This window comes from Doryrhamphus excisus, chromosome 23, assembly GCF_030265055.1.
Source record: "Doryrhamphus excisus isolate RoL2022-K1 chromosome 23, RoL_Dexc_1.0, whole genome shotgun sequence".
Lineage (NCBI taxonomy): Eukaryota > Metazoa > Chordata > Actinopteri > Syngnathiformes > Syngnathidae > Doryrhamphus > Doryrhamphus excisus.
Genome location: NC_080488.1, coordinates 3,348,629 through 3,362,111, shown reverse-complemented (window position 1 = coordinate 3,362,111; position 13,483 = coordinate 3,348,629). Strand labels below are relative to the sequence as shown.

General features: G+C 38.0%; 3 protein-coding genes across 7 annotated transcripts; all 3 read right to left on the bottom strand.

Moving 5' to 3' along the window:
• Window positions 1–158: 158 nt before the first annotated feature.
• Window positions 159–4,297, bottom strand: hnrnpaba (heterogeneous nuclear ribonucleoprotein A/Ba). Of its 3 annotated transcripts, none has more exons than XM_058063723.1 (9): window positions 4,190–4,297; window positions 2,885–3,087; window positions 2,358–2,526; window positions 2,117–2,275; window positions 1,910–2,041; window positions 1,735–1,831; window positions 1,482–1,643; window positions 1,294–1,376; window positions 159–887 (listed from the first exon to the last, which is right to left on the bottom strand). In XM_058063723.1, exons 2-8 carry the CDS (start codon window positions 3,070–3,072, stop codon window positions 1,309–1,311), a joined length of 975 nt encoding a protein of 324 aa, XP_057919706.1. In that variant the 5' UTR covers window positions 3,073–3,087; window positions 4,190–4,297; the 3' UTR covers window positions 159–887; window positions 1,294–1,308. The 3 variants fall into 3 exon arrangements, with proteins under 3 accessions (XP_057919706.1, XP_057919705.1, XP_057919704.1); XM_058063722.1 differs by lacking the exon at window positions 4,190–4,297 and adding an exon at window positions 3,534–3,694; XM_058063721.1 differs by lacking the exon at window positions 4,190–4,297 and adding an exon at window positions 3,475–3,639.
• A 431-nt stretch (window positions 4,298–4,728) lies between these two features.
• On the bottom strand, window positions 4,729–8,063 carry LOC131110308 (nucleoside diphosphate kinase homolog 5-like). The gene is made up of 5 exons (XM_058063295.1): window positions 7,668–8,063; window positions 6,377–6,573; window positions 5,143–5,243; window positions 4,965–5,077; window positions 4,729–4,879 (listed from the first exon to the last, which is right to left on the bottom strand). Exons 1-5 carry the CDS (start codon window positions 7,836–7,838, stop codon window positions 4,796–4,798), a joined length of 666 nt encoding a protein of 221 aa, XP_057919278.1. The 5' UTR covers window positions 7,839–8,063; the 3' UTR covers window positions 4,729–4,795.
• LOC131110309 (nucleoside diphosphate kinase homolog 5-like) lies at window positions 6,468–12,548 on the bottom strand. Of its 3 annotated transcripts, none has more exons than XR_009120869.1 (6): window positions 12,220–12,548; window positions 11,957–12,153; window positions 11,020–11,120; window positions 10,836–10,954; window positions 9,404–10,724; window positions 6,468–6,573 (listed from the first exon to the last, which is right to left on the bottom strand). XR_009120869.1 is itself a non-coding variant. In XM_058063296.1 (5 exons), exons 1-5 carry the CDS (start codon window positions 12,340–12,342, stop codon window positions 10,659–10,661), a joined length of 606 nt encoding a protein of 201 aa, XP_057919279.1. In that variant the 5' UTR covers window positions 12,343–12,548; the 3' UTR covers window positions 9,228–10,658. The 3 variants fall into 3 exon arrangements, 1 of the variants encoding a protein (XP_057919279.1); XR_009120870.1 differs by lacking the exon at window positions 6,468–6,573 and having other exon boundaries at window positions 9,228–9,578; window positions 10,564–10,724; XM_058063296.1 differs by lacking the exon at window positions 6,468–6,573 and having other exon boundaries at window positions 9,228–10,724.
• Window positions 12,549–13,483: the final 935 nt, after the last annotated feature.

The window sequence follows — 13,483 nt, the reverse complement described above, 5'->3', positions numbered from 1 at the left end:
TTAAACACTGCAGGTGGCGGAAGCCCTCTTTCCCACAGCTTCCCAATGTAGGCATCCGTCGCGACGTTCACATTACTCCGGCTATAAATCCAGCAAGCCATTTAACAGTACAATACATTTAACGTTAACTTTACAAAAATAATAACAGTAAGGTCCAGTTGTAATAAACCAAAAGTTTATTTCTACCAATTTGCCCAAGACACTAGAGGAATGAGTATCCAGTGAGAGAGGGGGTACCCTCTTACATTTAACAGGCTTGCGTTCAGTTGTGTTACACTAGTAAAGCCACTTAAAAATTGCAAACACGAAACGGGGGAAGAAACTCCTTAAAAGCCAAAAAAAAAATGAAAAAAATGATGCTGGTTGTCTTCTACTAAGCCATCTGCAAACATTCATCAAACACGCTTACAATGAACCCCTTTGATTGGTTTTCAATCCCTTATTTTGCCTCACCCCCACAGCCGAATGCACAGCCATGCAATTTGCATCCAACACTCAGCACGGGAGAACATAACTAAGACCTAGAAACACTGAAAAGAAAAAAAAAAAAAAACTAATTTGTTTTATTGGGGAGCTTTAAAAGCTCTTTGCTCCTGTTTTGTCTGTGAATCCAGTAGACATGTAAAAATACAACCATACAATACATTAGATTCAAAAAGGTACCAAAAAGTACAGTAAAAATAACACTTCCGTCACTGGAAATGTAAATGGACACAAAAAACAATATAAAATAAAAAGTGGAAAAGTGACATTTGCTTCCCCAGTTCCTCACTTGATCTGTACAAATGGAGCATGAGTCCAAATTTTCTGCCAACTCCAAAGGAAAAGCCAGAGCCCATGTTCGCTGTGGTCAGACCATGGATCTCTTTTTCTTATTTACGTTAGACCTTAAGAGAGAAACACGTTGCTTAACGTTACTGGGAATAAAACGAAAACGTGGTGAGCAGTTACAAAGACAAAAAAAAAAAAACAGGTGCATGAATGAGTTAACAGGTCGGTGAACAGACAAGAACCGAAAAGCAATTACACCAAAAAAGGTGAAACGTCCTATTCTCAACCACCACCAGCTCAACCCTTATCGATCAAGTAGTGTTTGTAGGGATGCATCTTGTGATGATAGGTGGAATGGATCCTGACCCCCATCAAAACAATCTACCCTAGCCCCCGCCACAATGTTGGAATGGATTTAAGAGTAGATGGAGGGTTTTTTTTTTTAAGGGAGGGGGGGTCAAAAAGGCACCAATGGTACGAGCTATAGTCTCATACTACCATGGATGATGCAAAAATGCATACCTGCACTACGTGTGATCAGTATGGCTTGTAGCTACTCGGGTGGCCACGTCTTGGAGTTTTCCCATAGCTTGTATTGTTCTGGTCTGGAGGACAAGAGAAAAAGGGACTGAGTTCTGTACAACATGGAGGACCAAGAAAAATAAGCTTCTCCCATTCAGTCTTTCCCCCTGGGGCCACTTATCGCTTACTGTAATCGTAGCCACCCCCATAGCCGTAATAACCGGTAGAGTAGTCATAGCCGCCATAGCCACCGTAGCCGCCATAGCTCTGCTGTCCATAGCCATAGTTCTGGTTGTATCCTCCTTGGTTCCAGTAGTTGTTGTAACCTTGATTCCAGTTGTGGCCCTGGCCTATTTCAATTTTTAAAAAAAAGCAAAACAAAAAGCTATGGTACAGCTAACAACAAAAACGGGCAAAATCAGAGTGCAAAAGCATTCTTACCTGGACGACCGCCCCTGCCACGTGCACCGCCGTACCCACGAGCGCCGTACTGCTGCTGCTGGTAGACCTCTTTGGGTTGAGCGATCTTAATTTCACACTGTAATATAAAAAAAAACATTATTGTACCTCATTGATACGCACTAACATCTAAAAATGTGACAAAACACGAGCTCACCTTGCTTCCACCGACGGTGTGGTACTTCTTCTCCATGACTTTCTTCACGTGGGCCTCCTCCTGGTACGTGATGAAGACAAAACCTCTCCTCTTTTCAGTCTTTGGATCTTGAGGAAGCTCAATTGTCTCGATCTGTAAAGACAAAAAGTATTAGTCGGCAAATATAAGTAGTTATTGTACTACAGCAGCAAAAATTCACAGTCATACCTCGCCAAATGTTTTGAAGTATTCCTCGATGACCTCCTTTGCCGTGTCTGGGTTAAGACCCCCCACGAAAATCTTCTTTACCGGATCCTTTTTCATGGCCATCGCCTTCTTGGGGTCAATCTGTCGTCCGTCCAGCCTGTGCTCCTTCTGTTCAAGAACCTACAAATAGCCAAAATATTAATTACATGAAAAATACACATAAAAAAATGATTAAACTACTCAGACAACTTCTCCAGCTCACCTTTTCCACACTAATTGGATCTTTAAAAAGAATAAATCCAAAGCCTCGTGACCGGCCTGTCGTCTGATCGATCTTAATGGTGCAGTCTGACACCTCGCCAAACTTGGAGAAGTAATCTTTGAGATCCTTCTTGGTCGTATCCCAGCTGAGGCCACCGACAAACATTTTCCTGAATACAAAAAAAGGGGATAAATGAGGTCATTGAAAGCATTTGTGTCCTTACAGCTACATGTGGATTGTGTGGGGGAGTGTAAAGCTACAATGTTCCAGAGTATGAGTTTAACAGAGGTTCTATTTAAGCTAATTTGCGTTATTGTACTGCGTCAATTTGTTTAAAAACACAACATAACCGAGTAGCTTATATGCTACTCGTCTTCGTGATGGATTAGCTGTTCCCAGTAGCGCCCATCCCCCACCCGCTTTGCACATGGCGCCAACAAAGGCCGGCTGGAACAAAGAAACACCGCGGCTCACCAAAAGCCCCGTTTTCTTGGTCAAAATGAACAACAAATTTCATTTTTACTTACCCCGCATCCTCTTCGCCTTTACTCGCGTCGATTTGACCGCCTTCTGTGCCGCCGTTTTGCGAATTGTCGTCCGCGTCGGGCCCTGCGCCATCACAGACGGTCCCTTCCGCCTGGTCGCCTCCATTAAAGTCGTCGACTTCGTGGCCGTTTTCTGAGGTCTCCATGTACTGTTGCTCGATATCGGCCATTTTGTACTAATACAGCTAATGAACACATAGAAAGGTACATAAGCGTTTGGATTACTCTAATAGGTTATATAAGTGCATGCGGTAGGAGTGTAGCTATTTTGATAATACATGCGTTTCCCACCATTTTGACCGGCACGGTTCGGCCTTCGATTTACCGGTTTAAAATTATATAACTAACAGTTAATCACTCAACATATATATAAAACATGCGTCATTTTTTGCTGTTACCATACAATAGAATTAAACGCGTATTTCCCATGTATAAAACGAAACCTTGTTTGTACAATTCATTCGCAGTTACGTAACGCATAGGCCTCATCATAAGTCGCAGCAATAATTTCAAAACGCCGCTACACTTCGCTTACAAAATAACAAACGCAGGTACAAAAGCACATCACTTACTTGCCAATTGAGGGGAAAAAGCACAATTTAAAGTAAATTACGCAAAATTGTTCGCTAACCACGCAATCGGAGTGCTCTCTTTAAGATGGATTCTCCCACAAGACGGCGGTCCTGGTTGCTTTTCTAGCGCCGGTGGGGAAAAAAACGACAGTACTGAGATGACGAGATTTGATTGGACAAGCAGCGGCGCCATTCACAACATTGACCAATCAAACGCGAGACGCTTGCTATGCATAGGGTTCCTACCGAACGAACTAGTTATAATTTATCAACTCTAAAACAATTTTACGTTTTATTTAACTTAACACACGCTGTACATAATCATGCGTCTGCATTTGACTATTATACACGATGAAATACTTTATTTAAAAAAAAGAAATCAGCTACTGTGCGTGATGTCGTCGGCCCGCCCATTTGATAGATGTATGACATCCAAGATGGCTGCTCCTTCTTTCGACAGGAAGTGAACGATGAAGTGTGTGCTTTCATTTTTTGTTTATACCCTATTTGTCGGTGATATTTTATGTATAATAAAATTATCCATATTTGCAGCGACGCCACTGTGCTGACCTATTTTGTCATCATTATTATTATTATTATTAAACTCATGAACTGGTATTGCTAACCACGTAGTATTTCTGATACCGCGACATCATGGAGTAGAGTAGTTTTAAATACAAAATAAAGACATTTGAGCAGCAGATAAGCAACGTACCTTCATTAAAAGTTGTCAAAGATGGGGAATGTGCTACGTGCGGGAGCGTGTGAGTGCAAAAGCACTGCGATTGTGTCTTTACATTGGACCTCTTTCATATATGTGACGTCACCAAATGGAGACTTTAATACCACTGTGTAACTGTTATTTTTGGCGTGCACTCGGATTGAAATGCTTGTAAATTATGGGATGATCTTTGAAATTATTAAATCCTAAGACTGGGGAAAGAAAAAAAATAGTAGCATTCATGCTCTACCAATGAATTGTGACTAAGAACATCATCAAAATGCAAAAAAAAAAATGTTTTGCTGAAAACAATGTTGAAATTAACAACTTTGGTTTCAGTTCTTTAAACGCAACATAACCACAGAAACATACCTGACAGAAAATAACATGAAACTCTGATTTTAGTGCAAATTTGGACTTTTTAAAGCTTCAGTTTTGAACTTTCAAAACACTGTTTTCAATTGTATGTTTCTTCTTTTTGCATGTTGATCCTCGACTTACATTTGTCTAAAATCAAGTGCAAATTCAATATCAGTCAACATATTTTTATTAAATTCGCATTTCCTGCAATCACATATTCCTCTTGGTTGTTCCTAAGTGTTATTTTTCTTCTTCCACAAGAGCATCATCACATATTTGAGGCCTGTTTGGATTATTTTTGATGAGCCACGCGGCAAGCCAAACCTATTGAGAGAATAATAAATAAGGAATATTTCACACTTTTATTCAGTAAGAATAAATAAGTGCTTATATCACATGGAGTACTTACACACGGCGTCAAAGGTTTGTGCTTGCAGAGCTCAGTGAGTCCTTGCAGCAACGTTTGGTTCACGTATTTACTCAAGTATTCTTCCGTTTCCTCCTTCGTGGGAACAGTTAGAGCTACAAAGATAGCGTTTTAAATACATTTGTGTTCAAATGCAAACGGGTGTATGTGTTTATCTTACTTCTCGGGAACATGAATTTGATCTCTCGCTCGGCCACGTGAAAGGAGTCGCTGCCATGGAGTGCATTTTGCAGCTCAGAAGTGCCATATTTTGCTCGAAGGCTGGGGAAACAGAGTGGTACAATACAAGCGTTTAAGACTTTTTCAAGAAATAATGTGGGGGAAAAAATGTGTACAAGTCAATCTATTGAGGAATAAAGTATGATAACGAATTTAATAGAAAATAATGATTTACAATACAAAAAATTAAAAAGAAAAAAACTGCTTTAATGCATGTGTGTTAGAGCAAAAAAGGTTGGTTGTACACTCAAAAAATAAATGTTTAGCCTCAAAAAAAAAAAATCAACGCAACAATTTCCAAAATGTTAAGTCAACTGACTTCATCATTTTATTCAAAGTAGTTGAATTTGTTGTCGACTTAATTATAATAACAATGCACACAGCTTTTTAAGTAGCAGTAACTTTATATATATATATATATATATATATATATATATATATATATATATATATATATATATATATATATATATATATATATATATATATATATATATATATGAATAAAATTTGATGAATAAAATAAATAAATAAAATTTGAGTGTATATGACATGCAAAATTTTATTTATTTAGCATATTTATTTATTATTTATTATTATATTTATGTATAATAATAAATAATAAATACATATGCTAAATGACAATGACATGCAAAATTTTATTTAGCATATTTATTTATTATTTATTATTATAATTGTTTATAATAATAAATACATATGCTAAATAAATACATTTTATAATATTATAATTATTTATAATAATAAATAATAAATACATATGCTAAATAAATACAATTTAGCATGTCATATACACTCAAATTTTATTTATTTATTTTATTTCATTCATGAATGAATGTTATACATTTGAGTGTATATGACATGCTACATTTTATTTGTTTAGCATATTTATTTATTATTATAAATAATTATATTTTATTTATTTTATTTAAACATATCTTAAAACGATGAAATGAGCTCCCGCCATTACTACATTGATTCTGTTGTTGCTGTGCTGTGCCGTAAACCTGTTAATAAATCACCATGTGACCACAAAGAGCTATATTTTTCTTCCCACTTTCTCATGCACTCCAAATCATTGTTAAAGTCTAAAAAAAACTGTTGTCTTTCCAGCAGTTTGCATAAATAAACATCCCTATGAAGCCATCAACACTCACCATTCCGAATGAGTTTCTTCAGGCTTAGCGGGTCCAATGATAGATTTCCAAAGCGCTATTGCATTATCCCGAGCTAGAGTCAGTGCAAGGATCGGACCGGAGCTCATGTAAGCAGTCAGTTTGGAGAAGTTGAGTTTTCCATGGTGTTCGGCGTAGAAGTCACTGCACTGTTCCGGACTCAGATGAAGTTTCCTCTTCTGCCACATGGAGGAATGATTGCACACTTGAGTTAAATGCACAGGCGTGATCATATTTAATGAACTGTATTTGGCCTATTGAATTCAAGGGGAAATCATCTCATAATGCAGAATAATAATGAGCATAGTCATAATCATTTAGCATTTCATTTAGAACAGGGGTCTCAAAATCGCGGCCCGCGGGCCAAATGCGGCCCACGAGACGCTAGTTTGAGGCCCCCACCTCGATACCAAAGTTTAATGTTGAAATGACAGCTTAAAGCTGTGTGCACACCGGACACAATTACCCAGAACGGCCCGGCTTCACCCAGAACCTAGTTCCGGAAATTTAAATTTAAATTTCCGAAAAAAAAACCCAAAACGCATTTATTAAAAACTGGGGGAAAAAATCAATAAAAAATGCTTTAAAATGCTAAAAAATTAAAATTAAAATTAAAATTAAAATTAAAATTAAAATTAAAATTAAAATTAAAATTAAAATTAAAATTAAAATTAAAATTAAAATTAAAATTAAAATTAAAATTAAAATTAAAATTAAAATTAAAATTAAAATTAAAAAAATTAACATCTTATTTTGTGTATAGAAAAATACAAATTTACATTTTTATAATAAAAAATAAAATAAACAATAAACATTATTTATTTATTTTTCCCAGTTTTTAATACATGCGTTTTGGCTTTTTTTTTTAAACCTGATGCGGCCCGGCTTCACCCAGAATCTACCTCCGGTGGCCCCCATGTAAATTGAGTTTGAGACCCCTGATTTAGAATTTCTCCCAGCAAATCAGTGAACAAAGTAATAACACATATTACAAATATGAAACAGTAATTTGAACTATTACTTATTATATATATATCAATGTATTAGCATTTGATGTGAACCAGAATTATAACTTTTATACATGGAAAAAAAAATAAATGAAACACTTTCTGTGATGTCATTTGAATGACTGTACGTGTTATGTTTCATACATCAGTACAGTACATTAGAAAGTTATTGACGTTATGTCCTATCGTAATCAATGCATAACGTCCTTGACGTCATTTCCCATCGTAATCAATAACAATTACGTTTATTGTACTTTATAACCAACCTGCAGGATAGTGAAGCCCGACGTCAGGATGATGTCCTCAATTTCTCCACTTTTATGGATCGCGTCAGGTTTAATGATGGCTAGTGTTCTTTCCACATAAACACGGGTAAACTCGTCTTTTTCGTCCGTTTGAGGGTCTTCAATAGATCGATTCTCGGCTTTTTCGTCCATTTTTTGGGTATGTAATATATTGATTCAAGTCTTTTTCGCTTGTGTTGGGTGTTTCGACTTCTGTAGAAGTTATTATTTCCACAAGCTCAGCGAGAATGGTACTTTCTGATGTCATACGGACGTTACGTTATGTTGGACTGGGAGTGGACGTGATGACGTCACAAGTTGATACCTATATACAAGTGTGTATTTTCTGCAGAACAGTTATTTGTGTAAGCTATTTATTTGACGCACTTGCTTTGGTACCCCCCACAGGATGTGCTGTTATTTTGAAGGCCGGAAGTGTGTGTGTGTGTAAAGGCGTCCCCAGCATTCCTCCTCCCGTGCTTTTGTTCCCACTGCGCTTCTACACCTTTATTTTTGTCGCTCGTCTCTTCACTTCCCTCCAACAAGCTACCTCAACACAGATACTTCCGGCCTTCAAAATAACAGCACATCCTGTGGGGAGGGAGTACCAAAGTAAGGGCGTCAAATAAATAGCTTACATTTGGATATCTTCACAAACATCATTATTGGTGTGTAATAACCTACATTTTTAGACTATGTGTGAAAATGATTTGACAGATATACCATAATAGTGGCCTCTGTAATGTTAATGGATGCACTATATGATAGTGCATCAATAGATCTTGTTTTTAAGCCACTACTAGGTAATGGTAAAGGTAATGGTTTGATTTCATTTGAACATGCATCAGATTACAATTGAATGCATCACATAATCAGTTCACAGTTCCACATGTCCAAAAGGAGTAGGAAGAAGCAAAGCTTATTAAATCCTACCCCTCCATCTGGTACTTTTACAATCAGTAATTGTTACATTTGTTCACTTCCTGCTTTCCTAATATGTATAAAAATAAAAATAAAAATAAAAATAAAAATAAAAATAAAAATAAAAATAAAAATAAAAATAAAAATAAAAATAAAAATAAAAATAAAAATAAAAATAAAAATAAAAATAAAAATAAAAATAAAAATAAAAAATTTTTAAATTTTAAAATAAAAATTTTAAATTTAAATTTTAAATTTCAAAAATTTAAATTTAGGTTATTTTTAGCCTTATGCATTATTTTAGCTGTTTGAAGATGAACTATATCAGCAAGTTGAAGTATTTGTGATTTTAGAAATAAGGAGTTAGTATGTTCTCTGTAGGCGGCATTATGAATTATCCTTACTGGCCTTTTTTTTGCAGTACATTTAGCAAGTGAAGATTGCTTTTATTATAGTTATTAGCCCATATTTCCACATAATAAGTAAGATATGGTAGAACCAGAGAGCAATAAAGAGTGGGGGTTGGATCCTTTCATTTTTCACTATGTGGCCCTCAGTGGAAGCAGGTTTTGGACACAAGTATTTGTATTTTCAACATGGACGTTACAGTAACTAATCAGCAATTTTCCAACATCCAATTTATTTTTGTTTCCTGTATATTCCCAATGGGATCTCTAAAATGTACTACTTGAAAGAATATAATATGAATATATTCATATAAAGCATGTCATCGGTATGTCATGTACATCTTAAACAAGTCATCAGAGTTACCATCATCATTACACACGCTTACATACCTTTAGCATCATAATTGTCATACTCTTTGATGAATACAGCATAAACCAAATGGGAGAGAACAGCCTTGGTCAGATGGATGAAGTCCTGCCCCAGGTGGAGTTGAATAACTGAGAAGGATGGAATACGGGATGGACAGATCGGGCTCTGCATCGGTCCGTTGTGGTGAAGAAGGAGCTGAGGTGAGAAGCAAAGCTTACCGGTTTACCGGTTGTAAGATTTTAAGTCGCTTAATTTGGAGTCGCTAATTAACTATTTATGCTCTTAATGTTTTTGGAATGTGGGAGGAAACCGGATAACCCGGGGAAAACCCACGCATGCACGGGGAGAACATGCAAACTCCACACAGAGATGGCCGAGGGTGGGGAAAGACAAAATAAGAAGCCGAAAAGTTACCACTTCCACACAAAATAGGAGGAGAACTAATTCATTCTTTCATTCATTTTCTACCGCTTATCCTCACAAGGGTCGCAGGGGGTGCTGGAGCCTATCCCAGCTGTCTTCGGGCGAGAGGCGGCGTACACCCTGGACTGGTGGCCAGCCAATCACAGGGCACATATAGACAAACAACCATTCACACTCACATTCATACCTATGGACAATTTGGAGTCGCTAATTAACCTAGCATGTTTTTGGAATGTGGGAGGAAACCGGAGTACCCGGATAAAACCCACGCATGCACGGGGAGAACATGCAAACTCCACACAGAGACGGCCGAGGTTGGGGAAAGACAAAATAAGAAGACGGAAAGTTACCACTTCCACACAAAATAGGAGGAGAACTAATTCATTCTTTCATTCATTTTCTACCCCTTATCCTCACAAGGGTCGCAGGGGGTGCTGGAGCCTATCCCAGCTGTCTTCGGACGAGAGGCGGGGTACACCCTGGACTGGTGGCCAGCCAATCACAGGGCACATATAGACAAACAACCATTCACATTCATACCTATGGACAATTTGGAGTTCCTAATTAACCTAGCATGTTTTTAGAATATGGGAGGAAACCGGAGTACCCGGAGAAAACCCACGCATGCACGGGGAGAACATGCAAACTCCACACAGAGATGGCCGAGGGTGGGGAAAGACAAAATAAAAAGACGAAAAGTTACCACTTCCACACAAAATAGGAGGAGAACTAATTCATTCTTTCATTAATTTTCTACCATTCATTTTGGATGGATGGATGGATGGATGGATGGATTGATGGATTGATGGATTGATGGATGGATGGTCTTCCTCAGTGATTTATTCCCCAAATTCAAACCCCATAAGATATTTGAGGTTTGTTTGGATTGTGTTTGATGAGCCAGTCAGCAAGCCAAACCTATAAAGAACACAATATATTGTTTACAATGATAGAAGGCCCATTGCAACAAACAAGTGTTATAATGTACAGTGTGCGTCTTTAACATAGTACAGAACATCCAGTACTTACACATGGGTTGAGTGGCTTGTGTTTGCAGAGCTCAACGAGTCCTTGCATCAACGTTTGGTTCACGTGTCGACTCAGGTATTCGATAGTGAATTCTCTCGTGTGAACGCGCTCGATGACGGCTGCAGAAGAGTGAATGTGTTGCATTTTAAATGTTAAGAATTTAAATAATATGAGTATTTCTTACTGTATGGGAACATGAATCTGAGTTCTCTCTCGGCAGCTAGCAGGGATCCGCTGCCATGGAGGGCATTCTGCAGCTCTGAAGTGCCATATTTTGCTCGAAGGCTGAGAGTGGAACAAGAGTGGAAAGGGATCATCACACAGGATTCCTCATCTGACACCGCCACAATAAAATGCATATTATATACTGTATAAAGGTGAATTAGCACGGCACGGTGCTCGAGTGGTTAGCGTGCAGACCTCACAGCTAGGAGACCAGGGTTCAATTCCACCCTCGGCCATCTCTGTGTGGAGTTTGCATGTTCTCCCCGTGCATGCGTGGGTTTTCTCCGGGTACTCCGGTTTCCTCCCACATTCCAAAAACATGCTAGGTTAATTAGCGACTCCAAATTGTCCATAGGTATGAATGTGAGTGTGAATGGTTGTTTGTCTATATGTGCCCTGTGATTGGCTGGCCACCAGTTCAGGGTGTACCCCGTCTCTCGCCTGAAGACAGGTGGGATAAGCTCCAGCAATATCCTCGTGAGGATAAGCAGTAGAAAATGAATGAATGAATGAGTTTTCCTCCTATTTTGTGTGGAAGTGGTAACTTTTTGGCTTCTTATTTTGTCTTTCCCCACCCTCGGCCATCTCTGTGTGGAGTTTGCATGTTCTCCCCGTGCATGCGTGGGTTTTCTCCGGGTACTTCGGTTTCCTCCAACATTCTAAAAACATGCTAGGTTAATTAGCGACTCCAAATTGTCCATAGGTATGAATGTGAGTGTGAATGGTTGTTTGTCTATATGTGCCCTGTGATTGGCTGGCTGGCGACCAGTCCAGGGTGTACCCCGCCTCTCGCCCCAAAGACAGCTGGGATAGGCTCCAGCACCCCCGCGACCCTCGGTAGAAAATGAATGAATGAATACTGTATAAATATACAGTATAAAATAAATATCACATACCATTCTGGATGACTTTCTGTAGCCTTAGCGGGTCCAATGATGGACTTCCAGTGAGCAATTGCATTGTCCCGGGCTAGACGCAATGCAATAATGGGACCAGAACTCATATAAGCAGTCAATCCGGGAAATATTAATTTTCCATAATGTAAAGCATAGAAGTCACTGCACTGTTCTGGAGTCAGCAGTAGCGTCCGCCTCTGTCAGACACATGAATTGTTAGACATTATAATTCAAAGTATAAAGAAGCTGAAAAATGAACCAACCTCCAAGATATTAAAGCCATTCCTTTGAATAATGTCCTCAATCTCTTCACTTTTATGGACTGCATCTGGTTTAATGAGAGCTAGAGTTGTTTCCACGGAAATAGAATAAGAAACGGGCTCCATTTTCAATAGGAGTCAATAGGCTATTGGGTTGCTAGGATACAGTAAACATTGTACGGCATGCATCGTAAACAAATAACAGGCGGTCGCCATCTAGTGGCCAACGAGACGTTAGCAATTTAGGGGGAAAATTAAGTTTCCTTATAAACAAATTAGTTTCTAGATTTATTACAGCGCCATATTTGTTTTGTCGGCAGATGTAGAACCTGTAGAAGTAGCAACGCGATTCTCTCAGGTGACAACAGCGCCATCTAGAGGATAGGAGTAATCACATACACATAATCACATACAGCATATTAAGGGCTCTGTGCTGCCCTTAAGGCAATTTTCTGAATATATAAGTTGGGTTTAAATAAGCAAAGTTAAGGGTATGTATTTTGTTAAAAGTGATTAAAAGTTGTTTAGGTAAGTAATTCATGGTTTATACAAATTTGTATTAAAAAAATGTTATCGCCGGGGTTCACTTCCGGTTTTTGGAGATGCACTTCCGGTTCACTTCCGGATGTCGCAGGGGAGGAGATCGCTCATTGAGACTGCACGTGGATGTCACCCATGTTGAGTTATCACGCTGGAATGCCGTGAGTTTGACTGTATTGTGATTTATTTGTGATATATTTGGATATATGTTTTTGTTATTGATTGGGCTTGGGGCATTTGATAATGTAGCAGCCGCTCAAGATGTTGAAATGTACCTTTTCTGTTGTAGTTTTCACTACTGTAGCCTTTGCTTTGTTAGTCCTATTTAATGCTCTTAGTCTTCAGCTTTTAACTCCAGTGTTTTGTTTTTATCTTTTTAGTCATATTTTTTTGCTCTTGGTCTTCAGCTTTTAACTCCAGTGTTTTGTTTTTATCTTGTTAGTCCTATTTTATGCTCTTAGTCTTCAGCTTTTAACTCCAGTGTTTTGTTTTTATCTTTTTAGTCCTATTTTATGCTTTTGGTCTTCAGCTTTTAACGCCAGTGTTTTGTTTTTATCTTTTTAGTCCTATTTTTTTGCTCTTGGTCTTCAGCTTTTAACTCCAGTGTTTTGTTTTTATCTTTTTAGTCATATTTTTTGCTCTTGGTCTTCAGCTTTTAACTCCAGTGTTTTGTTTTTTATCTTTTTAGTCATATTTTTTTTGCTCTCGGTCTTCAGCTTTTAACTCC